Source organism: Apostichopus japonicus, chromosome 5 (assembly GCF_037975245.1).
Source record: "Apostichopus japonicus isolate 1M-3 chromosome 5, ASM3797524v1, whole genome shotgun sequence".
NCBI classification, from domain to species: domain Eukaryota; kingdom Metazoa; phylum Echinodermata; class Holothuroidea; order Aspidochirotida; family Stichopodidae; genus Apostichopus; species Apostichopus japonicus.
In genome coordinates this window covers 8,377,487-8,404,578 of record NC_092565.1, presented here as the reverse complement: position 1 = coordinate 8,404,578, position 27,092 = coordinate 8,377,487, and the positions used below count along the sequence as shown (strand labels likewise).

Here is a 27,092-nt window from a genome sequence, read left to right as displayed (position 1 = left end):
CAAAGCTATTAGCATTTTCCCTCATTTTTCTTTCTTTTTTTCAGATATGGACTCTTTTCTTGAAGACTATCTTGATTCGTGTAATGAAGAGATTAAAGCAATGAATCATCAAATTGATTCAGAGCAGTATTTGGACTTATTTCAGCAAGCTTAGCTTAGCGTGTGGTACTTGTGGCAGCAGCTTAAAGCTGGAGAAAATGTCAAATGGTATTTTGCACACCCTGTAAATTTGATATTAAGAGGCAGCAAGCGAGGGTAGAAATGCGAGAGAAAAAGAGAGAGAAAAATTTCCAGGAACGGAGACAGTTAGTAGATTAAAGTATCATTGACTTTTGACAGCCTGCTTTTTTTCTCCATGGCTACAATTTGAATCGTTTAAAAGCTGAAAGTAGATGTAATTGAGGTTGAGTTTATTTGCCAGGAGGCTTTGATTTTGGCATTTTTAAACAAAGTGAGAACAAGGTCTCTGTTAATGGCAAGTCCTTGAGATTAAGCATTCTGCCAATGACTAATGAACAGCAAATGTATTCAACTTTCATCGTTGGTTACCTCGTTATTTAAAACATTCCATAAATTTTTGATATATTTTTTTTCATGTTAAAAACTTTGCAAGTTTCTTTTTAAGTGCTATAACCTTCAGTGGTTTTTTGGTTCAGTTTCTCAGGACTTTGTTGATGAAATCTTTTTACCTGTTGTTAATTTGTGGTTATAATTAAAGCACATCAAGTTTTTTTTTACACTTGTTGCAAGTTTGCTTTTGTTGAAAATGTTTGCTGACTTGTATATTTCCATTCAGGAATGTCACGAAAGAATGTTCCAATGTTTAATGTTTGATATTATTTCAGGAGCCAAACATTGAGAAGTAGCTTAGGCTCCACAAGTTACTGACTTGTTTGGTAGGGAGATTGACAAACCAGTCCATGACAGTGTCAATACGTACAACATCACGATACAGTTGGCTAGTTAAACATGAAATTGTTATTTAGCAACAGTTGGAGTGTTTGCTTGCTGTGGTAACTAATTAATACTTTGGATAAAAGTATGAGTTGTACAAACCCATGTATTAAAGCAAAACCGATGCTTAGCTACTGCAGTGTTTTGACAACTTTGTTACAAAGAAAAGACATTTTTTTTTGTGTAAACTTCATTTGCAAAATAAAAGAGGATAAAAAGGAGAAATTGATTGATGTTTTTTGTTGTTGACAAGTTGCCAATAATACTGTTCACCTATCCTTCATTTAAGTTGACTGATGTGAACTATTATTGATATATATATAACAGCAATAATTTCATGTGTTTCAATCTATTGGTTATGCACATTGTAATTACATGCAAGCATATTACTTGCATGCTGTCAGGTTTCAGTGTATGCTGAGAGGAATAAATTAAGCTAATCTCATTGGTGTGTGTAAGTGACTAATTATGAGATGAGAAAATCTACTAATGGTAAAATATGACATGTTAAAACAGTAGTGCTTTGCAGTGAGATGTAGGAAATAATAATGAGATGAGCCGTCATCCATTAATGGTTAACTACTGACATGTTTGTAGTATGGATAAAATTATGTCATTGAATAATGAGGAAATGTTTATGAGATGATTTGCTTTGGAGATCAGCTTACAATATTTCAATGGTATGACTGGTTTTATTTTAAAGATATATGCAACAGGTATATAGGGTCAGCAATATATACTGGGCTCTTTAGTTTCTGAAAAAAAAAAACTTAGTTGACATTCAAGCAAAAAAAAAAAAAAAAGGTTGATAATTTCTCGATATCTTATGCTTGTCGTGGGATGGGATGGAATATTGTTGATGAGATGCTTGATGGTAGCCATGGATACCTTAAAAATCAAGACAAGTTGTAAAATTTGTTAATACTTAATACTCATCAGTCACAGTGCTGGAATCATCTCATGCTAAAACCTTGAACAATAAGTTGACAGTCAATGACGTGCAAAATCAAGTTTCCCTGATTTAGATATCTTTATTGTCTATTGGACAAACGTCTGCAAATAGTTTGTGAAGGTGAGAACTTCAAGAAGATTACTTTTGTACATATTTGGCAGCTTTAGAACTCTAAAAATTGGAGTGTAATAATGATGACATTTATGGCTTAGAGACATCTCTGCTAATTGAACAGTTTGGACGAGTCAATGAAGTAGTTGAAAGCGTTCGCTGCATTTATGTAGCAGGAAGTGCGCTTACTAGTTTCCCTGATTATGTAACACAGCAAGTTTCTTATAGCCGACGCGTATTAAACCCAAATATTGTTGAGTATTATTGACTGTGTTGTGGATTTTGAGATTAATGTCTCTCAATTTTGAAATGGTTGGCTTAGAATTCCGAACGGACTCAAGAACTTGTCAGGAAAGCTAAGTGAACTGAGTTGACTCTTTACTCGCTGTATTCACATAATACCTCTACTACCCTTGATATTCAAAACTGTTATGCCCCTAATTTGTTCTACATTGTACTATATTACTTACCTATGGTTCGAAAAAGTATCAGGCATTACAATTCTTACAAATTACGCCATAAAGTCAGTTGAACAGATTGATTTTTTTTCGCGTTTGGAGTGATAAGCGAAGTAGTCATTTACAAACTGGTTCCTAAATGTTTAAATAACACTATCAGACTCACCGTGGTGGTGATGTCTAGGTGAAAGTCAATATTTACCGTTTTGCCCATGACTAAAGTTTTTCGCTTGCTAAGTGTAACCTGTTTCAATTTATTATGATCTCCAACGTAACGGGCGAAAATTTATTATTTGCTCTGAAAATGAACACATATATACGGCTGTCTCCCAGTTTCCTTTGTTTTATAGTCTCTTAACTGAATACCTGTCTTTCCAAGAGAAATACGAAATGAGGCATCTGAAAAAAACTGAATAAAAGCAAAAAGCGAAAGACTAAAAAAAAAATAATAATAATAAAACAATCTCAGGCATTCAGTGATTGCGACGTTGTACTAACTCATTCAATTACGTACTTGGACATGACTTCGCGGGGCTGTTGCCCGGATGCGTGAAATTACAAGGATTTATTGCTAACTGCGTACGAATTTGTTGCTGGAAAATAACGTCAAGTGTGTGTGTATAGTTGCTAAACTGAGCTGAAGAGGTGTCGTACAGGATGCGAGTTGACGGCATAACGATTAATAAAGAACCTCGTATCAAAAAAAAATGTCAAATTAAAGCGTCGAAACGGAGGGTATCCATGAAGTCCATAAAACAGCATCAGGAAAGGAACTTTTCGGAAAATATTTAATTAAGGTGGTGGAAAACATCAAGCACGGCGTTTTCATATGAGACACAAATATTAGGTTTTAAAACATATTTTGGAACTTCTCACGTATTCATTGACGAGATATTCGTTATTTTGTTAACCTACCGTTCTTTGATGTTCCAAAAATTCAAAAATAGTATCTACAATGAGCTTATATCTCAGTTTATATCTACAATGAGCTCTTGTGAATAATAAGTGTCACAAACTAATTATAAATACGATGTAAATAGATATTTCAAAACTAGCATGATGTTTGATGATGTGCAGATATAAATGCATGATATAAATATATATATATATATATATATATATATATATATATATATATATATATATAAATATATATATATTGTTCATTTAAAAAACACTGTTGACTTTGGCATTTTTTGTAATAATTTGCGGCTTCACTTTTTCATCAAGCAATGTACCCTATATAAGGAAGCATTCGTTCTTTGTTATCAATAATAGTTGTGGACAGGGAGCCCTTCATACATATCATGTATGTGTGTGTGTGTGGGAGGAAAGAAGGGGGGGGGGGCTAGAAGTATGCTTCGATTTAACGATGTGAATTTTACCTTTGCTGTCGGCAGGAAGCATTGGTAACACGCATAACTCACTAAAAGTCCTTCTTTTGTCCTCAGAAAGTTAAAGAATTGCATGGTATTACTTTAAGATGTCAGTTCTCACAAATGCCTAGAAACTTCTCATTAGGTTGGAATGTTTAATCATGTTAACGTGTGTGTGTCTGAATTTACGTCTATAGACCACAAATCATATCAAATATCATTTCTTTTTTTCAATCTGTTAGAGATTGTTTTTGATTAATTAATAGCTAATATTAAAATAAGCTCATCGTGTTGGTGACGTTAGCTTATAACTTTTGGCGAGGGGTGTAATGTTGCCACATATTTTAGGCCAAACATAGACAATATTCTGTTTTAAAAGTTCCCTGAGTGAACTCTCAGTCAACTGCACCTTCTCACCTTCGTGAAACTGTTTGTCGGGTGAATCAAACTTCTTCCTTAGAGACATTGGTACAACCAAGGAGTTCCATAACAACTCCCTGGTACAACCGTCTCTCATATTGTGAATGCAATTTTCATTGTATTTATCGTATTATTAGGATACGTTGTGTATGCTCGATTCTTCATCATTTGGGTGAGCGTGGCCAAGTCCAGACGTCTTGCACAAAGGATGTGCGTTATCATATATAATGTCGCACATTTCTTCATGAGTAGTATGGGAATTAGCGAGAGGGTTATTAATTTGCTAAAATCGCCCTATACCTAAGGGCGTACATTCACTATCGCCCTATAGCCAAGGGCGTACATTCACCATCGCCCTATACCCAAGGGCGTACATTCACCATCGCCCTATACCCAAGGGCGTACATTCGCCATCGCCCTATACCCAAGGGAGTACATTCACCATCGCCATATACCCAAGGGCGTTCATTCGCCATCGCCCTATACCCAAGGGCGTAAATTCACCATCGCCTTATACCCAAGGGCGTACATTCACCATCGCCCTATACCCAAGGGCGTACATTCACCATCGCCATATACCCAAGGGCGTACATTCACCATCGCCCTATACCCAAGGGCGTACATTCACCATCGCCCTATACCCAAGGGCGTATATTCACCATCGCCCTATACCCAAGGGCGTACATTCACCATCGCCCTATACCCAAGGGCGTACATTCACCATCGCCATATACCCAAGGGCGTTCATTCACCATCGCCATATACCCAAGGGCGTAAATTCACCATCGCCCTATACCCAAGGGCGTAAATTCACCATCGCCCTATACCCAAGGGCGTAAATTCACCATCGCCCTATACCCAAGGGCGTACATTCACCATCGCCTTATACCCAAGGGCGTACATTCACCATCGCCCTATACCCAAAGGCGTACATTTACCATCGCCATATACCCTAGTACGTTTATGCAACATCGTCAAGAGGGTGTAGATTAATTTCGAGACCGACAAGCTTTATCGGGATCGACTCCAGTGACTGGCCAAGCAACTGTTTTATAATTACAACTGCACACTATTATTGTTTTATTGGCTAAGAGTAGCTAGGGAGGGGGCCGGGTGGGGGGGGGGGGCTGGAGTATACAAATATCATAAAGAAACAGGCTCATGCTGTAGAGGGGGGTACAGGGCGAAATCCCCGAAAGCTGCAGCGTTTTAGATATTTATTGTTTATTCATAGCACGTCTAAATCACAGAAATACATGTGATAGAGAGAGAAATTAATTTCTGTGGAATGTATTTCAACTGCCTGGTGGGAGTCCAGGGGGCAACTAAGCCCCGGGAGTTTTAGCATTTGCGAACTTACATCATGTTCTCTCGTAGCGACTTTAAACGACAAAAACACATCTCAGAAAGAAGAGTTACAGTTCTCTGGATTCTGGTGGGTGTTTGGTGACTTAAGCTGCAGCGTTTAAAGGTATTTCATTTCTATTTAGAGAGAATTTAGAGCACATAAATACATTTTAGAGAGGATTTTTAATTTCAGTGGATTTTATTTCAAAGCCCCGTTGGGGTCCAGAAGCAAAGACCCCGAAATGTCTAGCGTCTTTTTATTCTAATTTTACCCGCTTAATGTTGAAAATGTGAGCGTAAGGGAGAATCATAGTGAATGTTTTTTCTCTCTCCCGTTCGCTTCATTTTGCTTCTATTACTCTCACGTTCATGTGTGTGATACATCGCCTAAATCTCTTCCAATTTTGGGACCGACTTGGCATCGTTTTATGACTCTTAAAATGGGAACAAAAGTTGGTTCTGCTTCCTCACAACGTGAACGAAGTCTACAACGTTAGCCCACCCGACCCCTCTCGTATGCCATACGAATTTGGCTTTACAATGACAATTTTGCAAAGGGGCCTCATTAAAAAGTATTACGGTGTGGTTTGCTATGTGAATTTGAGAATCCTTGGTGCGCCCATCGTTGTTAATAATGTGATAAGAACTTCTTTTCCCCCCAAACGGGAACAAAAACCACCGTTACTGTCAATAATCCAATGTCTCGTTTTGAGAACTTTGCCAATAATGATCATATCGTCTCTGAACTTTTGCTATTCATACCTGACCCAGATCGTTATCATGTAATCTTTTGATCGCGGTCAGAACCTTGTTCACATGGGAGTGATTAGGCTTAAAATTTTGGCATACCAATTGCTTGTTAGGCTTTTCGGAAAGGTCTCCTAGGCAGCAATTAAGTCTTGTTCGTCAAATTTTGAAACGATGGGTTGACAGAAGGCAGCTCTTACAGTAAACCGCAGTTCACCTTTTTAAACATACCCTAGGGGCTAGTTTGTGATCGAAGAGTGACGGTACAGGGAGTTGTTCTCGCTGATCTTAAAGCGGTTTATGCATCGTGTAATGTACACGCTCCGGCTTTTATAGGGTACACCGTGTTTCTATTAAAACTGTTTGATTTTGCCCGTTGAAAGTTCTTGTAATTGAAATATTCAGACCACACTACTGGTCAATGCCATTCCTAAACAAAATATGACATTTACAACATAAAGCAATTAAGTGTGCATCGTATTGTAAATTTAATTAAAATGCTATTTGGTTCTCTTATGAATATCAGTGATATTGGGTTGTGAACAAAGAACAAACTAAGGATAAATCGTGTGATGGGGGGGGGGGGGGGGGGTTGAGCTGTAAATAGATTTAAAGCAACTGTATCTCCTTTCTTGCATTGAAGACGTCGCATACGAGCACCATACACTCCGTGTATCACACCCTTGCCGGGTGTATTGAACAACTGAAGACTATACAAATATTTTTAAGAAAATTAACCACGGCAGGGCGTGGGCACGTTGGTGAGTACCGGTCAACGGTGTGCTGTACAACACTTGTGAACATCCCCCCCCCTCCCCCAGCAGAGCGAAAATCATAGCAGCCCCCCCACCCCTCCGAATAGTTTAACTGCTGAGTATAAAGAGGCAATCAAGGACAATAAGGGCATAAAATATCCTGTTATAGCAAATATAATTGTCTTTTCTCTAAGAAAATAATGTGGATCCTTCGACATTATGACTAACGACAGCACATATTCCGGTTAATTTCTATCGATGCAGAAACTAAGAGACGTCTAATTATTTCAACCTTTTGCCGCAGGTTATGAATACCGATTCTGCTAATTACTGTAATTACGCTTAACTTCTCTGTTTTCACTTTTTTGTTGTTGTTAGACTCCTCTCATCTCCGTTGATAAGTGAAACGAACGAGTGACGTAACAACCACGAGGCGTGTGGAGGAGGAGGAGGTGTCTCGTACCTAATGGTATGTTTTACTGTCATTGTCGGAACAGTTGCAGAGGTAAGATTAATGCAATTAAATCACTTCAGATGGCGCCATGATTGCATCTCAATCCCCTCATCATACAGGGCAAAACGTATTGTAAATTTTATTAATAAGACTCTCAGTAGACCATTATGTTGTTGTTGTTGCTGAGGTCACATTTGTTGTTGTTGATGGTTTTGCATATTCACTCATAAAAAAAAATATTAAAAAATTTTGGAAATCGAAAAGGAAGGTACAAGAAAAGGATGAAGAATATAGACATACTGCATTTCAAGGAAATATCAAATGAATATGAGACAGGGCTGTTCGATACTTAAGTTTTAAAGGCAAAGGATTTTAAAAATTGGTGTGCATGGTGGTAGAATTTCATAAGACGGCCTCGAGTTTGATGGTTATCATATCGGTGAGTCGATTACTTTCTCGACAGCTCATATACACTTAAACCTAATAATCTACCATGTCTGGGATATCTCTTAAGTTTCTAATACTTGGTAATTTAAACCGAATTAGAACTGAGACATTCCGTCCAGTTAAAGATTAATACAGAAAAAAAAGACAACAGGAGTGCTTTACCGAGGTGGGATGTGGCTATACTTGATTTGACATTCACCATGCATCAGATCCCATAGGGGACCTTTAAACTGGATGGTCGATTATACGATGTATAGTAGAACACTGCCTGACTTGCTTCCAAACTTAAAGACAAGTTTGGAGAGCAAAACTTCCTGGAGGAGTTCTAGTTTGGTTGTTTCACAGAGTATTATTCATACCACTTTAACTAGCAGCCAATAGAAAGTGTTTCTTTCCATAGATATATACATCGGGGAGGGTGGGTGTTAAGTGCCTGCCTGTTACCAAGTAAATAAATACTAAGCGTCGCGGTTACCAAGGCTTGAACTGGTAGGTCAAATCATTTGTTTTACGAAGAGACACGCGCCATATTTAGCCGATGAGTATAACCATCAAACTCTGGTTATCAACGTTATTGTTTATTTGAAACAGTAAGTCGGTCTCTGCTCGGTTGCTTGGAAACAGACAAATCCTAATACCGCCTATGCTGATTGAGTCCTGCGCTATTACTGCCGACAGTCGTCATGTGGCATAATCATGGAGTATAATGTAATGAACTATATTCCTGAAAAAATACAATTTATGATAAAGAAAAAGAAACAAGAACGGATAGATAGGTAGCTCAGGGAGTTCGTTGATTCAAATCATTGAAAAGTAGAACGAAACCATCTCCGCAACAGATGAGAGCGTCCATTTGTTTCTGAGAGATTCATCGCAAACATTAAAGCTAAACTGTTCACGAGTTCATGACATGGTCACTCTATGTATGTCCATGTCGTAAAAAAGTGGTTTTCACACGAACAGTAAGCAAGATGGGTGGGTGCCACGGTGAATTCACTAAACGTGAGTCGATTAATGAATTGATATCTCACCCTTACAACAGTGACGTCATCCCACTAAGAATAAGTTTTGGTTGCCAATGCTGCCAACGGAGTCGATGACCTAAGACTGACAAAATAAAGACCCAGTAGGCCTACCTATGTTTGAAAAGAAGGCGATATAAAGCATCTCAGATTGAATAAGCAAGGGCGTAGGAACCGGGGGGCTGGGGGCGCCAGCCCCCCCCCCCCCGCTTCGCAAGTCAGAAAACCCCTTTTTCATTTCCAAATGAGAAAAAAAATCTCATTTGGAGCACCAAATTGCATCTAAGGCCAGGTGAAAATGCAAAATTATTTACAAAATGGAGTGGGTGTTGAAGTGTGCTATATTGCACCAAATTGCATCTGAGCCTGGCCACCTGGAAATGCAAAAAAATTCCAAAGGGGAGGGGACCCCCTCCCCTTAGACCCCTCCCCCAGGCCGGCCTTCAGTCTTCAGCCCCCCCCCCCACTCAAAAGTACCTTCCTACGCCACTGTGAAAAACGATATTGAAACTCAGGCGTCAATCATGTTTGTCGGTTTTGGGTATGGAATATAGAACATTGGTTTACATTAGTTTCACGAGAAATAAGTCATTAAGATGAGTTAGGCCAAATCCACTTCCTTGATCAACCTTATAGTACAGCAGTGTCGTAATAAAAAGGCTGCACATGGTCCCGGTTAGCTAACTAGTCCCCCTACTAGAATCGTTTATTGTTGCAGCACTTCGTTCTGTCAGTACCAACAGTGCAGTCAGAGGGATCGGAAGGGGGGGGGGTGGGGTGGTATGGTATGGTATGGTAAAACTGGTAGTTCGCTTAAGTTTGTGAATTTTGACCTCAACGTACGGTTAACAGTTATGTGATGCTTGGGTTAACAGCAGTTCTGCAAATCTCCCCACCCCCCCCCCCACCTCATTTAATAAACGCATTTTGTCAGATGGTTGACCATTAACGCCATGACCGCATCTCATAATTTTATCATCTCTGGTTAGGGTGACACCGTTCATTACCGTACATCATCCCTCTCTTCTCGACTGACTCGTGAGAAATTTGCAGTCCTTTTATTTAGTGCTCGATAACTTGTGAATACTTCAGCCATAAATGATCGCTAAAACGTTTTCATCCATGCTTCTTAAACGCTCTCCTTATCTTCTTCAAGTGAGACTTCCAATGATGACTTTAGTCTCACTTATTGAGCTCATGCTTGGGTAACCTGGACGTTCTCCTTTCAGAAGACAAGCTAAAAACTTACATTTAGGGGGGAGACTGAACCTTAAAGATTCCATAGGCTACTGACGCAGGCTCTGGCAACCGTTTCTCTCGGCCTAAAGAATCCACGGCACGCCGCGCGTTGTAAAATACCTCCTATAGATTCTTGCTCGCCCGATCTATGACCGAGCAGAGCAAGGCAGTGGTGTTAAGTTATTGAACGAATCCTCGGTTTTGATTGACAATGTATAAGCATGAAATACTTCCCTGGTATAATAGACAAATTAGCCTACCACATAGTGCCTCGACAAGGCGTGTGTAATCGATTACATGGGTGGGACTTCTGACAATTAACAAGGGTTATCCCCGTCCGTTGCTCGTTGATTGATAGCCGTAAAGCTTGCCACGGAAAAGGGGGAAAAAAGATCTCATTGACAAGGTATATGAAAACTTACATATTTTGTTATGATATATTGTCATGTAGAAGCGAAATTTCATTGAAATATTATTGTGTTTAAGGAACTTCTAGGACTCCTAAGTTAAACTGTGTGTCTGTTAATAAGATAGAGATCAGGGCCAATTCCAGTTTCAAAGGGAGAAGGAGGTGCATGGGAGGCCAGTCGAACAAACAAATCTTGTGAAGCTATAGGGATATTTGACAAAACTGTTTATAAGTCTTCTTCGACTGTTTTCTGGTTCTTCCATGACGCATACCTCTTGTCATTATCCCACACTTCATCAGCCATTTCTTAAAAGTGGCTCTCAATGGACGTAAGGTGAAGTCAAACCTCATCGGGTACATACCCTTCCTCAGTTTATGTCACCATAAAAAAAATTAATATAGTATAATTATGCATGTAGATATGCCTATTTAAGATAAAAAGACTGTCAAACTATGCTTAAGAGTTTTAAATTATAACCATATTAGAAATACTTTTATTTCACTAAAGCCTATAGTAAGTTTTGAAGATTAAAGTGGATCGAATCAAACTAATGAGCTTGTCACTTATTGGAACCGGGTCAAACCGGTCCGATGGTATCAAAAGGCTATAGTTGCTATTGACAGAAAACAAATCTTCATAAAGTTCTGATTGCAACTTTGTAGATACTTGTCTGAAAATATGGGAGTTCGTCACATTTTCTTGACCATAGCCGTGCTGTAGTGCATGTACGAATATCTGTCCACAGAAGAAGAAAATAGTTTTGGTTCAAGAGCATTTGCATTATGATGAAATCATGGCACCTTGAATTCGGATTTGATGAAACGGTTTAAATTCTCCATTTACAACCTTTTTCAAGTTTATGAAACTAATTTTTCTTCTTCATCCTTGAAAGTAGAATAGTGCTGTAATTGAGTGCGTATACTAGAATGGGATACATTGTATGTCGTAATAGTTACAAGTCAATGGATATTTAGTGTTATTGTTTATTCTTCCTACAATCGACTAAACTAAGTTGACGTAACTAATTGTTACCTGTTGAAGTTATTGAATTATATGCCAGTAGTTGATGGTAAGCCTATATCGATTTTGACTGAGTTAATTGCTATAGTTCGACTAACAGTTTATTTTTCTGCAGTCAACTGGTTGTCTGAAAGGTTCATTGATTTGATAGTACAATTAGCTATATCTTTTTTTCGTGAACGGCGTTTCAATGGCTTCAACCTATATATGCCATTAAAGCACCCCCATGTATTAAAGAGATTATTAACGGTATCATTTATATTAGATCCGTTTGTATATATCATCAGTAAAAACCATTCCATAAAAAAAACTTGACGTTTGCTTCCCCTCGTGTCAAACATTTCATCTCAAGAGCTTTCACTTCCGGAGAAGGTGCTATCTAGAAGTTGCTAAGTGAGAGAGCAATAATTTGCGTCCGACACTGCAACCGCTGTAAAGAAAACGGCAAGCTCTGATTTTCCTGCTAAGACCGCGCTATCAAGCAAAAAGAGATCTCTTTGCTACCGTTTCCGATTTTCTGATTTGGCGGGCATCTTTTTGGGGGATACAGTTGTTCTCCGCTTTGTTGACTTCGAAGAGCTTATCGCAAGGGGAACCAGCGGGGAGTTACAGCACCTGTACCATGTGTTCAAATTAAATCATCAACTCCCACTCCGCGCGGCCTTGAACGGAATGTAAAAATTAACCAGCTCGATTAATAACGACGTATGACTTAAACACTCCAAACTGAGGCTGCTCGCATCTTCGCTTTTGACTTTCATATCCGTATTACTTCCGAACTTAAACGTAAACAACAATTAGAAATTTGCATCTCATTGATACCGTAGTTTGATTTATTGTATTAAAAGCCGCGCAAATCCTCTTAAAACTAGCACGTCACACTGACACGAAGAATGCCCATTTGGTTCTTTTGTAACAAAGCCCGTTATCTGGTCACCATACTAACCCTTTAAAACAGACAGCGGCTTGCATCGCCAATTGAGCCTTGCAATTGGTCGATTCCAACTTTCAGTCGGGATTTGACAAAAGTCACTGCGCACTGATCGAAGAAGCTATACGTCGTTGAGAAGATAATTTGTGGGCGCAGTGTTAAATAGTGGTTGGTTTGGAAGTCATTAATAGAATTTACAGGGCGCTATCATATCAGAGAGTGAGCACGCGGTGTAGTGCTTAGCGAGCTAATTGTTCTTACAGTTAATATTTATGCATCTATTAACGTGAATCATCTTGTTGGTTTAATCCACTCAGTGCTGTTAAAAACTGGAAGCAAATTTTAGCGATATGTTGGGCTATAATTTGGCTAGAGCTTATTAAGAAACTGTTGTAGATAACTTAACCGATTATAACAGATTCTGTCTTACAAGTTGGAGTGGTTAATTGGTCCATGCCAGATTTGTTGGCATCTCTCTACAGAAAGCTATAAGACTATATGCTATTCCGAAACCACAGCAATACCACGTTTTCAAAGAAAATCTAATTTTAGGGCTATTCAACATTCTGTTTCTAAATCAAGCGATTAAAGTTTGTTTTATTCTTATATAAATCATTCTGGACGGGATACCGTGCTACAGTAGTTACCGTAGCCTGACATAGCCGTTTTGTGTCTGTAAGAATATCACTGGAGTTGGTTGCATGGACACTTTTAATATTTGACAATGTTTACACAAAACAGAGCGGAGTTCTTATCGTATTCTCCACCGGCTCTTTTTAAGAACCAATCTCTGGGACTCCATCATCACCATTTCCACCACCATCACCACACGACCCCACTAAACTCACCTCCGTACCTATCCTTGCCCAGCCTAATGGCGATAGGGACTTGGCACCCTCATACATACCGTCCACAGCTGAAGAGACCTACGCCTTACTCCATTAAGGATATTCTAGGTACTCCCGAGGCTGCTGGTGCCATCCTCTTACGGCACCCATTCAATAGTCTGGATGGACCTGTTTGGCAGACGAGCAGAAACTTCCATTCGCGGGACTTACATCATAGTTACCCGGGTGGCTATGGGACCAAGGGGGAATGCACCGAGGAGAAGGATTATTCAAGCGAGCTACTGACTTCTTGCTCGTCGGGTAACTGTGAATGCGATCTTCATCCCGAAAACACTTACCGACACGTTATCTGCGAGCCAACAGAAACCGACGGGTCTTGTATCGACAGTTTGGACGGCAAGAGCAAAAGTAAGTTGTTACTTTTTTATGTGTGAATTGTTTTTTTTTCTCTTCAATGGTTTTTCCAAATGTCTACAAAAGGATTTGCGGTGGGGTGGGGGAGATTAATTAAAACATGGTGTGTTTATATCTATATATAAATATATTTTAACAGCTACATTGTTTATGATTTATATATATATATATATATATATATATATATATATATATATATATATATATATTTATATATATATATGTATATATATATATATATATATATATATATATATATATATATATATATATATATATATATATATATATTATTGTTTCACTGTAGTTGGTTGTTTATTCTCATTCCATAAGCATCCGTGATTTATAGACCCAAGTGTTTTTGACTTCAATGATTATATGATTTAAAAAAAAAATTGTTTAAAAAATGAAGCAAAAAAGTTAACTTAAAAAGGAAGCAATCAAACTGTAGCATAGAATTGTGTACTCTTTAGAAAGATGAACTCACCATTAGAACCGTTTCTAATATTACTTGAAATCTTCAAGATAAACTCGATTACAAAGTACACGTTTAAGGATATAGTCAAAAAAAAAATAATATTGTATCTTTAATGATTTATTTGTGTATAATAAGATGTTATATATTAGTATAAACCCCGTTTGTTCAAGTTAAAATATCTGTAACAATATATGCATATACTGGCTTTAGCTTATTTTAAGTTGACACTAACGACGAGCATTTTAACAGAGTTTTGGAAAATAAGAGCAAACGAAATACATTTTATCAACAATTCTCACAAGGAAGGTATATTTTTATTTTTGGTATAAAGTTCAATACCGTAACTTTTAAGTACAATGTATAATTTAATTTAGCCACAGTAATTGTTAAAGGTTATACCAGTCATAATCCATGATTCTAGGAACTATTATCAAGTTTGAAAAACCTAAAAGTCAATACAAATAATACCATCTACGACCTAGCAAATTGCTATTGTTTTAATGTAGCAACTATATTGAAAGCAGATGCTAAATTCTCGATTCTAAAGCATTGATCAAATTTAAATAGATCAACATAAATATTGGGGTTCCTCTCTGAAAGATTACTAATATTAGGCATGTTGCTTGACTGGGATTAATTGTACAAACAATTATTTTCAGGTGAAGTTTAATTTTAACGCAAATATTGATATTAAAGGAATTGTAAATTTTGCCTATTGGTTATTATAACTCAAATCATAGGCGTAGAGCGATGTTTTTGCTTCAAAAATGTCAACTGAGACCTTTGTCGCTCGTTACCTGGACACATTTAATCGCGTTTGAAAGAAAATAATTGAATATGTGTATCCAAATAAAAGTTTAGATTTGTTACTAACTTACTACAAAGGCGCGCCAATGCAAACAACCGACACAGGTTAATAATTTTCTAAGATGATTATGAGACTGATTCCAAGTTATTGCTATCATTATTCAAGATAAACTACTGTAAGTTACAAGTATTTGCATTCTTTCCATTCGGAGCCGTGTGTTATAATAGTCAAGAGTATGTATAGGTAGGCCTAGATGGATGTCCGATGTGGTGCAATCAATATCATATTATGCAGATTTACCAGTGTAAAGCCAATTTCATATATTATGCTATTGAAACTTTTCACCCACACAGGGATTGAAACAGGGCACATATCCAATTGAAGTAGGCAAACTGTAAAATTACTTGCGAGTTCATGAACTAGAAAAAGATATATGTATGGAATAAACTGCTCACATTAGCTACCATATATCTCGCGATTCCGAGCATTGTTAGATTTATTAAAATGCAAGAGAGACAACGACTAAGCTATATCAGTAACCATCACTCATACACGAATCAACGCCTCATATCATGTTAAATAAATTATCATTAGTCCAGGCCGTTATGTGAAGTGTGTATCACTTAATGTCACATGCATGGTATATGTATGGTATATGCATGCTTATCATTAATTCAGTCGTTGCCGAGATGTTTTAGAGCACGTAAGTTTAAGTTTTGAAATGCTGGTTCTAGTTGTCTTACTCTTGGACGATTCCAACCCTCCCTTCCCTCTCTCCCACCCCTCTCTCCCACCCTCCTTCACTACAATTCAACATGTGTATGCTAGTAAACAAAGCAATCTTTAAACAATACATTGTCTTTTGAAAACACAAGGAACGTCAGCTTCATATTAGAGGTGTTAATAGTAAAACGAATCACGAAGTATAGCCAATCTGGACGATATCATAGACATGTTAAATGTGACATTGCTAATTTACTTTTCAGGAATACACACTTTCCGACAACGAATGAGCATTATCAAACCCCCCCCCCTCTTCCCCCACCCTTAAAAAATAATAATAACAATGATTATAATTAGTATAATAATACCAACAATAATAAGGTGAGGAAGAAAAATACTGAAGTCTTGCGACAATTGTTTATTTTTTTTTTTCACTGTATGCCCCAATTTTGATGTGAACATCTGCTCTCGAGTCATTAAGAATTTGTTCGTGGGGTTGTGGTTCGTAGACGTCTGATTTCAAATTTCTGCGCACATAAAAATGTATGTGAAATGTTTGCACATCCGTAAATGTGTGTCAGTGATTTAGAGATAAGGTGCAGACATATTCCGATAGTATGGGATCTCTTCTGTCCGAAGTGACTGGCACGATAGCCTGCCGTATCATGGAGTAATTTAAGTGTGTTTGGTCTATACTAGCCTATACAACTATATATATATATATATATATATATATATATATATATATATTTATATATATATATATATATATATATTCATATATTTATATATATCTATATATATATATATATATATATATATATTCATATATTTATATATCTATATATATATATATTCATATATTTATATATCTATATAAACACATATAATTATACAAAAGGAAGATATGACTCATAAGTGACAAACACTCGAGAATTGTTTTAGAGAATATATTAGAATTTTCGTCAGCATTTAGTCTGCAATTTTATATCCTCCTGGGACCTTCGTCAGCAATCAATTTGTAATATATATATATATATATATCTATATATATATATATATATATATATATATATATATATATATATATATATAAATATAAATATAAATAGATACATATATAAGTAAATACATAGTGAAGTCAATAAATACATAGTGAAGTCAATACATAGTGCAGCCTAATGGTTCAAGCGGGTACCGTTGTATATGTCCATGGCCTTTCGGTGTCAGCGGTCATAATTATGGCACTTTCAGCTAATGGTGTCAGCGGGCACGGCGCATCTCGAAATTACTAAGGGTGTCAGCAGGCCACATTAATATCGGTGACATGAACTCTACAGTTATTTAGTTCATTACCAATGAAGGCGATATTATACCTCCAGGCCAGGTAAGAACGTGTCTGTCCACGACCGCTGTTAGAGTGGCGTAACTTCTGCATGACCTCACGTGTATTATGATCATGCGAATAATTAACACGAGTTTCAGCATTGATCATTGCTTAACTGCCAATCTTAACACAAGCAGGCATTGTAGCCATTACGGGAAGTGTCGCATTTAGTGGCGAGATTTTCAATTGTTCGAATATTTAATTCGAAGTTCAGAATAGAAGGGCATTTTTTGGTACACAAAACGTTGAATAAAAATTAGCGCATATAGATTTGCATCTCAAATTTGACAGCTATAATCAGCTGCGTTTCTAGCTTTACAAAAGTACAAGAGATTTTAACAAACACAAACATCGCTTCACTCTAGTATAGTCTATGATATACTCCATGTCTGCGATTTTTTTTAACAGTGTTTAACACTGATGTGTCATGCAAACATGTTTTCCATCAGACATATTTGAATTGAACATATACATGCAGGCTCTCCCGTAGAAATGTCTTTCTCCATGTACGGCTGAGAACATTTTACCCTTATCTATGTTTAAACGGGGTTGAATTATCCTTGCCTACTATAGCACAACTCCATCCATGTGTGATATGACTACGTCTTTACGTGTATTATCAATTTTTTTGTAACATAAATGTTTAACCTTTCACTAAGTCTACTCAAATTTCGGAACGACTATGAATGACTTTTGTTAATGACCCTCTCAACGTAAAAACGTGAGGGTAGCAGATGGACTTATCCAAAATATCAGACTTTGCATTAAATGTCAAACTTTGATTTTTTTTTTTTTTTTTTTTTGTCCTGTGTTTAAATGCTGCACGGTAATCAATGCTGTGTCTTTATTTGTAACAGGTTCGTGTGAAAACCTCGATTTGTCCCCGAATCATTCATTGAAACGCAAGTCACCATGCAGCGACGACACCAGCAGCAATCAGGACTCCAAAGAGAAAAAGAAGAAGGCGAGAACTACATTTAGCGGCCGACAGATATTTGAACTTGAGAAACAGTTTGAATTAAAGAAGTACCTTTCAGCCAATGAGCGAGCCGAATTAGCCAATCTTCTAAACGTCACAGATACACAGGTATGATTCGACTTCTACTTCTCTTCTATGTATTTTTCTGAACTGTTTCTAACCGTTGGGAGATTCCACACTTCAAGACTGAGAAATTTAGTGATCGCAAATAAAATACTTTTATCTCTCTAATTGCACGTAGCAGTTGTTGTTTGTGTGCGTATTCGGCTATATAATGGCCTGAGTGGATCAGCTGAGGTAACACCAGCTGGGGGGCATTGACGGGTAAGTGTTTCTAATTAATAGTGTGAAGTTATGACATCTATCATCTAGGCTTATATCAAGTAGATTTAGCAACATTAAAATGCTATTATGGCGAGATAAACTCGTTCTATATAATTACCATTCGCACGGTAATATAGTGACCGTGTTGTAACACTTTAAATTCCAAACAGGAGACAAAGATGGACCAGGGTCTGATAGGTACAGGGGGTATAGTTACTGCCTAATCTCTGACGTCATCAAGCAGTTGAGAAGCACATGACAAAAGAAAAAATCAAATCTCATTTGATTCGAACTAAAACAAAAGACATGTTGATCAAATTAGAAGTCAAGAAAATAAAAGATTAATGGTACAAATCTGCAATTTTGTCTCGGTGAGAAATCAAAAGACCTTTTGAGCATTCAAAGCGTAACTGCGCAAAGCGTATATAACGGCGCAACTGATCGAAACGTGACAAAACGATGAGGCCCCTTGATTACCCCCACTCGAACTTACTGACAATTACACGCACTCGGAGGGGGGTCGACGAGTCTCTCATCGCACCCCATTCCGTTTTATGAATTACATTTTATACCCAACTCTACCCCCACTTACAGTTAAACGCGCTTGAAGAGGTCAAGAAGAGGTCAACGAGTCCCTCTGTACCCCCCTCCCCCCTCCCATCTCACCCTATTGACATTTTTCACGCACTTGCAGGAGGCGTCAACGAGTTCCTTCTATAACCCCGTCCCACTACACTTACATATAAACGCACTTGAGTAGGGGTTGATGTGTCCCATTTGTGCCCGTTTTATTGCGTTGACAATTAACGCACTTAAAGTGGGCTGATAAAATAATGACATTCAAGAATCCACAAATTCTAATTTATAGTGAGAACAATTATAGAAATTATCCAAAATCAACATTTCATGAAAATAACCCCAAAATTCCAAGTGCATCCGCAAGTGCATGATAACAGCTTACGACTCTTTGGAATTATTTATATATATATTACCCATTCTGGATCTATTTAATATGTGGGTAATATCTTACCGCTAAGTGGAAGATTTGTACCCAATCTGTATCGATTTAAAATGTGGGTAACAACTCACAACTCTTTGGAACAATCTTAATTCTTTGTATATATGTATTATATTGCACCCACTCTGTATCTATTAAAAATATGGGTAACAGCTTTAACACTAAGTGGAAGATTTTAACCCATTCTATATTTATTTAAAATGTGGGTTTGCACCTTACCACTCCTTCGAACAATTTTTAGCCATTCTATGTCTCCCTTCTTCTAAATATGGGGTGACAGCTTATCGCTCATTGGATGAATTTGTTACTCATTCTGTATTTATTTAAAATGAAGGATCTCAGTTTGCAACTCGTTGAAACAGTTTTAACCTATTCTCTCTTGGTATATAATTGCGTATATTAGCTTATACTACTCTCTTTAGAGAATAGCTTTTACCTTTTCTATATTTTAGTTGCCCTACCGCAGCGACCAATCGACTGAGCACCATATCAATATACCTTAAGCATATTATTTCAATTCAGAGGTGTTTATTACCATTTCAAACAACTTTTGTATCGTTTTTTTTTTTTTTTTGTGCATTGAAAGAAAAGATTTGGTTAATAATGCGTATACTCTCACATAAAGCTGCGACATAAAAGATATAATAAAAAAAAAACACTCTTGGCCTACTTTGATAGTATGTAGAACAATTTAAGTGGGAAGAAACCCGAATGCTGAAGTATTGGCATGTGACAACATCAGTGATCGAATGATGTTGTCATATATGGCAAATGAACGCCTCATTTGAAGGATTTATCAAATTTTTTAGCGAAGACAATCATTTAAAACAAAACTATAGGCCAGAAGATTAAAATCCTGATATGAAATTCCATACTCCTGAAGTAAAGTATTGACAAGGTAAGGTAAGAATGTAATGTTAAGTGCATAAATAGTTTGAAGAATACCCCCCCCCCCCCTTCACTTTGACAAACAAGAATGAATAAATTTGATCTACTGTTTTATAAATTGATCACTTTGTCTGAGGAATGATGGTTAATTTCTCCACTTATAAACGGACGAGATACTCTATGCCCTTTAATCAATTCAACTGCTCTGCTCAAATGAGACACACTATACACACAGAGATGCTCGTCATAAAAATAATTGTTTCATAGAAATAGCAAAAAAGTTGGAGGTTTTCTGTCAATGGTATTGAATTAATTTACACAAAGTAGCAATTTCTAAGGGGAGTCAGGTTGCCGTACAACTTCTCGAGTTTGGCGGAGTCTATCCTTGCGTGAAAAAGTATTTAAAATTTTCAAGTGGGCAGCGTCGGGCGGCAGTTACCGAAAAGGAAAAGGCCTGACTTGTTCAGAATAGAAAGCTTAGAGTTTTTCTCCTGTTGATTTTAGAGGGACGCTATCGACAGTGCACTCAACCTTGGGTTTACGAATCGGCGGAGATGCTTCGAACACTCAAGGAAGATGATTTGATGATGCCAATGCAATGAATAACATGAAGGCTCTTATTCTGCCCCTGAACGGCAATCGAGTTAACAAAGTTACACACACACATTGTCTAACAGGTTAACGTGTGAAGACTGACTTCCCTGAATCATGGACCAATAAACGAATGCTTATTTCTCTCCCGACGAGATTCCTTTTCTATATAGCACAAGTTTTGAATGATTCCCCTCATCGGCCTCTACAAAGTAATCTGGTCTCTCAGAGTAACAAAATTATTTGGCTGAAATCAAACACCAAAAATAATAAACGATAATTTAATAAGAAGAATAATAACAATAGGTGGGATGGCGTGGCAATGTTCCCTCCACTCCCGGTGGTGGGTAGGTGGGGTGGGGGCACTGGGGATGGGGTTGGGGAATTAATCTTGTAACGTTCCTATGGGATTAGATTAAGAAACCCATTCACCACGCAGGAGAGGAAAGACAAAAATTAGACATAATTTATATCTATCGGTAGTTCGTGTTGATTGATTCGTATAAAAAATTCCGAGCTCCAATAATATGTGTGCATTTTATTCATCCTACAGGTGAAAATATGGTTTCAAAATCGGCGGACAAAATGGAAAAAAATGGAAGGGATATCAAACGCCGAGGCAGCAGAACATAAAATCGGTGGCCCGAAGCACATCGACACCATTCGTCAGAAACAGGCTAAAAACCAGGATACGAGGCCAAATAGTGACACCTCTCAAACGATGGTTTTGATAAACGACAAAGCTGCAAGTAATTGCTCAAAGAGTAGCCAGATAACTCGTGATGAATCGTCACATAAGGGCTTAATACACGACGAAAGACAAGAGTGTCCAGCCCGATCGCTCCCACATATCGCTAAGGGCGGTGGACTTTCTCAAGCATTTTGCCGAAATGACTATAGTGAAGATGCAGAACTGGATGAACTAACTTCGTCGGTGGGTAAGGACGGTATTACATGCACGGAAAAAGCCCTAACTGATGATGCAAGACAAGAGACTACTCGTGTACCGGTTATTAAAATGGACGACGTTGATAAGTTTCATGAAACAGCTACAACGGAAATGCTTGAAGAATCTGGTGTACATGACGTAGAATCAGGATTTTGTAAAGAAACCATATCTGATAAAACTCACAAGTCAGAGCAGTCCAAACCCGACCTGCAGATTTTGATATCAGATTACCACGAGTCTCGGAAAGCGGAGGATAAGTGATCTCTATAATTTTTAGTACTGATATAGGAGTAGTCTGTCACACAGAACTATATAGTACTTGGGTAGTCGGTCACACAGAAATATCATTTCAAGAGTAAACCGATGTAGTCTGTCTCACAGAACGCTTATACTTGGAGAGTAACTGGAGTCGTCTGTCACACAAGGACTACTACTCGGAGAGTACTTGGGTAGTCGGTCACACAGAACTAGTGCTTGGGGAGTAACTGGGTACTTCTGTCACAAAGAACTTTTACTTAGAGAACTGTGGCAGTCTGCCATGCAAAACTTTTGCTTGGAGAGTAACTTGGGTAGTCTGTCACACAGAACTATTATTTCAAGAGTTCCTTGTGAAGTCTGTCACACAGAATTAGTACGCGGAGTGTCACTGGGCAAGTCTCACACAGAACTGGCATTTCAAGGGTGCCCAGTGAAGTCTGTCACATAGAACTTGCACTTGAAGAGTAACTGGGGTCGTCTGTCACACTTCAGGAATAACTGGGCTAGTTAACTAGCATTTTAAGAGTAACTGTGTTAGTCTGTCGCACAGAACTATAGCATTTCAAGAGTAACTGGAGTAGTCTGTCGCACAGAACTAGTATTTCAAGAGTAACTGTGGTAGTCTGCCACACTTAACAAGCATTTCAAGAGTAACAGGGGTAGTATGTCACACGGAACAAGCATTTCAAGAGTAACTGGGCTAGTCTGTCACATAGAACAAGCATGTAAAGAGTAACGGGGCTAGTCTGTCACACAGAACTAGCATTTCGTGAAAAAAGTCATAGTCTGTCACACTTAACTAGCATTTCAAGAGTAACTGAACTAGTTTTTCAAGAGTAACTGGGGTTCTATGTCACATGGAACTAGTTTTTCAAGAGTAACTGGGCTAGTCTGTCACACTATGGCAGAACTAGCATTTCAAGAGTAACTGTGGTAGTCTGGTACACAGAACTAACATTTCAAGGGTAACTGGTAGTCTGTCACACAGACCTAGCATTTTAAGAGTAACTGGTAGTCTGTCACACTTAACTAGCATTTGAAGAGTAACTGTGGTAGACTGTCACACGGAACTAGCTTTTCAAGAGTAACTGGGTAATTACTGTCACACGGAACTAGTTTACTTGGAGAGTACTGACACTGGTGTTCTGTGTGCTACCGATACCACAGGTACATTGTCTGTCACACTATGGCAGAACTAGCATTTCAAGAGTAACTGTGGTAGTCTGTCACACAGAACTAGCATTTCAAGAGTAACTTGAGTAGTCTGTCACACAGAACTAGCATTTTAAGAGTAACTGGTAGTCTGTCACACTTAACTAGCATTTGAAGAGTAACTGTGGTAAACTGTCACACGGAACTAGCTTTTCAAGAGTAACTGGGTAATTACTGTCACACGGAACTAGTTTACTTGGAGAGTACTGACACTGGTGTTCTGTGTGCTACCGATACCACAGGTACATTGTCTGTCACACTATGGCAGAACTAGCATTTCAAGAGTAACTGTGGTAGTCTGTCACACAGAACTAGCATTTCAAGAGTAACTTGAGTAGTCTGTCACACAGAACTAGCATTTCAAGAGTAACTTGAGTAGTCTGTCACACAGAACTAGCATTTCAAGAGTAACTGTGATAGTCTGTTACACAGAACTAGCATTTTAAGAGTAACTGTGATAGTCTTATACACAAAACTAGCATTTCAAGAGTAACTGGAGTAGTCTGTCACACTTAACTAGCATTTCAAGAGTAACTGTGGTAGACTGTCACACGGAACTAGCTTTTCAAGAGTAACTGGGTAATCTGTCACACGGAACTAGTTTACTTGGAGAGTACTGACACTGGTGTTCTGTGTGCTACCGATACTACAGGTACATTGTTATTATATGCGTAACTGGGAATTACTTACTACTAGTGTTATATTGTAACTGAGATATATGTAGATATTACTATAATTTAGCTCTGATCTGATGGTATTTACTATTCAGTGAGTGCCCTTATTGCCCAGCTATTGGCATTATATATGGGGTAGTTTTGACCTGCAGTTCTATACCGCAATAATGACCTGCAGTTACTGCATATATGCTGTGAGTAGCTTTGATCTGGTGATATTGCTATTCCGTGAATAAATGTGATGTGCTGATATTGTTATTCCATGAGTAACTGTGATCTGACGATATTGTGAATTCCGTAAGTATCTGTTATATGCAGATACGGTTTTATTAATATTTATCTCCGAAGCACAGAAATTGCTATTATGTAACTAGAACTGCAGTACAGTTTCTCAGTGAATAACTAATATCTCTAGTAACTGCAGCTATACTGTGATTACACGTGTACTTTATGAACTATACAAATCGCATACAAACATAAATGACTAAAGTTTTGAAGATTCCTGCAAACTCTCGGTATCATATACACATACAAATTATAATGCACTTTGGCTCTCGCATGGTGCTCATGTCTGTTGAAATTTATTTCCACGTATTGCTACAGTTTTCCTTTTTTGAAACTTGTGAAATTTTACGGGTGGTTTGTAACATAAGAAAAGTGTAAAAACCAAGATAAATTTCTGTTCTATTATTACTATGATGACATTGACTAATATCACTGCTATGGTTTTATTATTGTTATTATACTATCATAATTACACAACACATTGTGTTGGGCACTTGGACAGTATTCTTTATGTAATGGCTTGAGACTCAAATGAATTAATGTAAATGCGAACAATATACCATTACATTGTCTGTATAGATTGTGTAGACGAATTTTGTGTCAGAAATACATAATGAACATAAATCGAAGATTATAAATGTGTTCATTACTGTATTCGAATAATTACTCAACGGGTAGGGGGAATAGGTAAGTATAGGAAGAAAAACATATGTACCTACCTACCTATCTACCGACCGACTCAAAACACCGACCCATCCACACAATTACGTCACCATAAACATATATGGCAACACTGTATAGTGACTTTATTATTCATAATCAGATATCCAACATCGGGCTTATTTTGTCAGAAGTTCATGTCATCCTTCTTATGTCTAATCTACGGTTCTTAAGGTATATAAGGGGAAGGAAGCGATTCCATTTACAGTTATACCAATGGTGACGTTCATATAGTATACCCTTACAATGCTGTCAGCGATATGATCCCTTTGCCAAGGGGCAAAAGGGAATCTTTGTGATAATGATGAAGTGTGTGTGTGTATCTTTGTATCTGTGTATGTGTTCTTCTGACGAACAGGCTTGCCAACTCTCTCCAACTCAAAAAGGACATGACTCTATACGTGGTCTGTAGATGCACTCGTTGTGAGTTCAAAGAAACGAATTGTTTTCTGTAGCAGTCAAAGTTCATTTGAGCTAAAGGAACGTTTGTCCTTCCCCACGTTTCCTGAACGAAAAGTTGGCTAATAATGCCTTCTGCATTTTTATGTCGTTCAATATCAAATAATATTACAAATTCACCAAGATCAACGCAAAACCCATGTCCGGTAACATCTATGAGACTAATGCGTTCAGACTAGCCTCGAACGAGTATAATCAAACTGCAGTACAAGCAACAGATGAACTGCAGGATCAATCAGAAACATTATTGGGTTGATGACATCACTTTTTAGTTGAAACTATGATTGCACGGGAACACCACCGAGTCCCATGTTGATAAAATATTTTATAGGGAGATAAGTAAAAGAAAATATAAACAGATGGTTCAGTGTAGGAATTAGATATTTCATGTATACCTGAACAATTCTGCGTACAAACAGACTGCGCATAATGACATTACCGTAGCCATGATTACCTTGGCAAAGTACTTGTATCAAAGAGAGACAATTAAACATGATACTACCACAGCGTTTTACTGTTTGCTATAGAGAACTATTTGTTGACCGTTGCGGATTAAGTGTGAACATAGATCCGATTCGTATTCTTTGGCGAACAATTACCATGACTCAATTAAACCCAATCTTTCCCACGCGGAGAGCGAAACTCATTGACTCACCGGTTACCGATCGAAACGATTTACCAATACAATAAATTTCGTAAGTTTTATCGCTTTTTTCCAACTCGGGTAAAATATTTTTTTTTAGTTTTATATCTATCCGCAACACAAATGTTTGCTTGCTGATCCCCGGGCAACGTGTTAATGTGGGTCAAAGCAGATAAGAGAAAGATTTATGGTTAATCGTGAATCACCAAGTTACTACCTAAAGACTCACTCTATACCCAACCTCTTAATCACGATTTCATAGTTTATCAGAATCAAGGGGAAATTTAGTCAATTTGTTAAGGTAATAAATATTTCTTAGTGCTTGAATGACTGCTGTCAGTTTTGAGTGATACTGCTTTAAAATGATAAGGACTATGACCGATATGTGTATCTCGTTATTACGTTTTCCTTCTATATAGTAGAAGCCATTGGTTTGTAATTCAAAAGCTAATTTATTAAGGAAGTCGATAAGGACAAAATATGGTCACACTCGTCAAAATGTCTTAATACATGGCTTTAAGGGTTATTAACAACCAGAAAACTTATGTATAAATGATTATATATTATATATCGCAACTGAGAATGAATGAGATAATATAACCGAAAGCATCACAGATTTCATAGAATATGTAATGACTTTAAACCTTTAAGTTTTACCTTCTAAAGATTACACATAGACCCCAGCCCCCCCCCCCCCCATTCTAGCATAAGCTTTGTGACATCACTTTTGAACGCCAAGTGGTGCATTCTGAGAGTTACTGAGGGTATAAATCTCCTTTGTTGAGTTTGAA

General features: G+C 37.6%; 2 protein-coding genes across 4 annotated transcripts in view; both read left to right on the top strand.

The window, feature by feature from the left end:
- LOC139967519 (dynein axonemal assembly factor 9-like) overlaps positions 1-2,788 on the top strand; it is a 43,477-nt gene extending 40,689 nt beyond the window's left edge. Inside the window, exon 36 of the mRNA XM_071971406.1 lies at positions 45-2,788. Within this exon, the coding sequence (XP_071827507.1) occupies positions 45-154 (110 nt within the window). The 3' untranslated portion in view covers positions 155-2,788. The remainder of the gene's footprint in view (positions 1-44) is intronic.
- A 2,691-nt stretch (positions 2,789-5,479) lies between these two features.
- On the top strand, positions 5,480-26,898 carry LOC139967518 (uncharacterized). 3 transcript variants are annotated; one of them, XM_071971403.1, is made up of 5 exons: positions 5,480-5,742; positions 7,499-7,625; positions 13,425-13,899; positions 18,159-18,388; positions 21,655-26,898. In XM_071971403.1, the coding sequence occupies exons 2-5, from the start codon at positions 7,587-7,589 to the stop codon at positions 22,309-22,311; spliced, it is 1,401 nt and encodes a 466-aa protein (XP_071827504.1). In that variant the 5' UTR covers positions 5,480-5,742; positions 7,499-7,586; the 3' UTR covers positions 22,312-26,898. The 3 variants fall into 3 exon arrangements, with proteins under 3 accessions (XP_071827504.1, XP_071827506.1, XP_071827505.1); XM_071971405.1 differs by having other exon boundaries at positions 5,482-5,742; positions 13,385-13,899; positions 21,655-25,593; XM_071971404.1 differs by lacking the exon at positions 5,480-5,742 and adding an exon at positions 7,003-7,126.
- The last annotated feature ends 194 nt before the right edge of the window (positions 26,899-27,092 follow it).

Coding starts and splice junctions, on each gene's coding strand:
- LOC139967518 (XM_071971403.1), top strand. CDS start 7,587: ATGGTATGTTTTACTGTCATTGTCGGAACAGTTGCAGAG. Junction 7,626..13,424: donor TTGTCGGAACAGTTGCAGAG/GTAAGATTAATG, acceptor GCTCTTTTTAAG/AACCAATCTCTGGGACTCCA. Junction 13,900..18,158: donor TTTGGACGGCAAGAGCAAAA/GTAAGTTGTTAC, acceptor TATTTGTAACAG/GTTCGTGTGAAAACCTCGAT.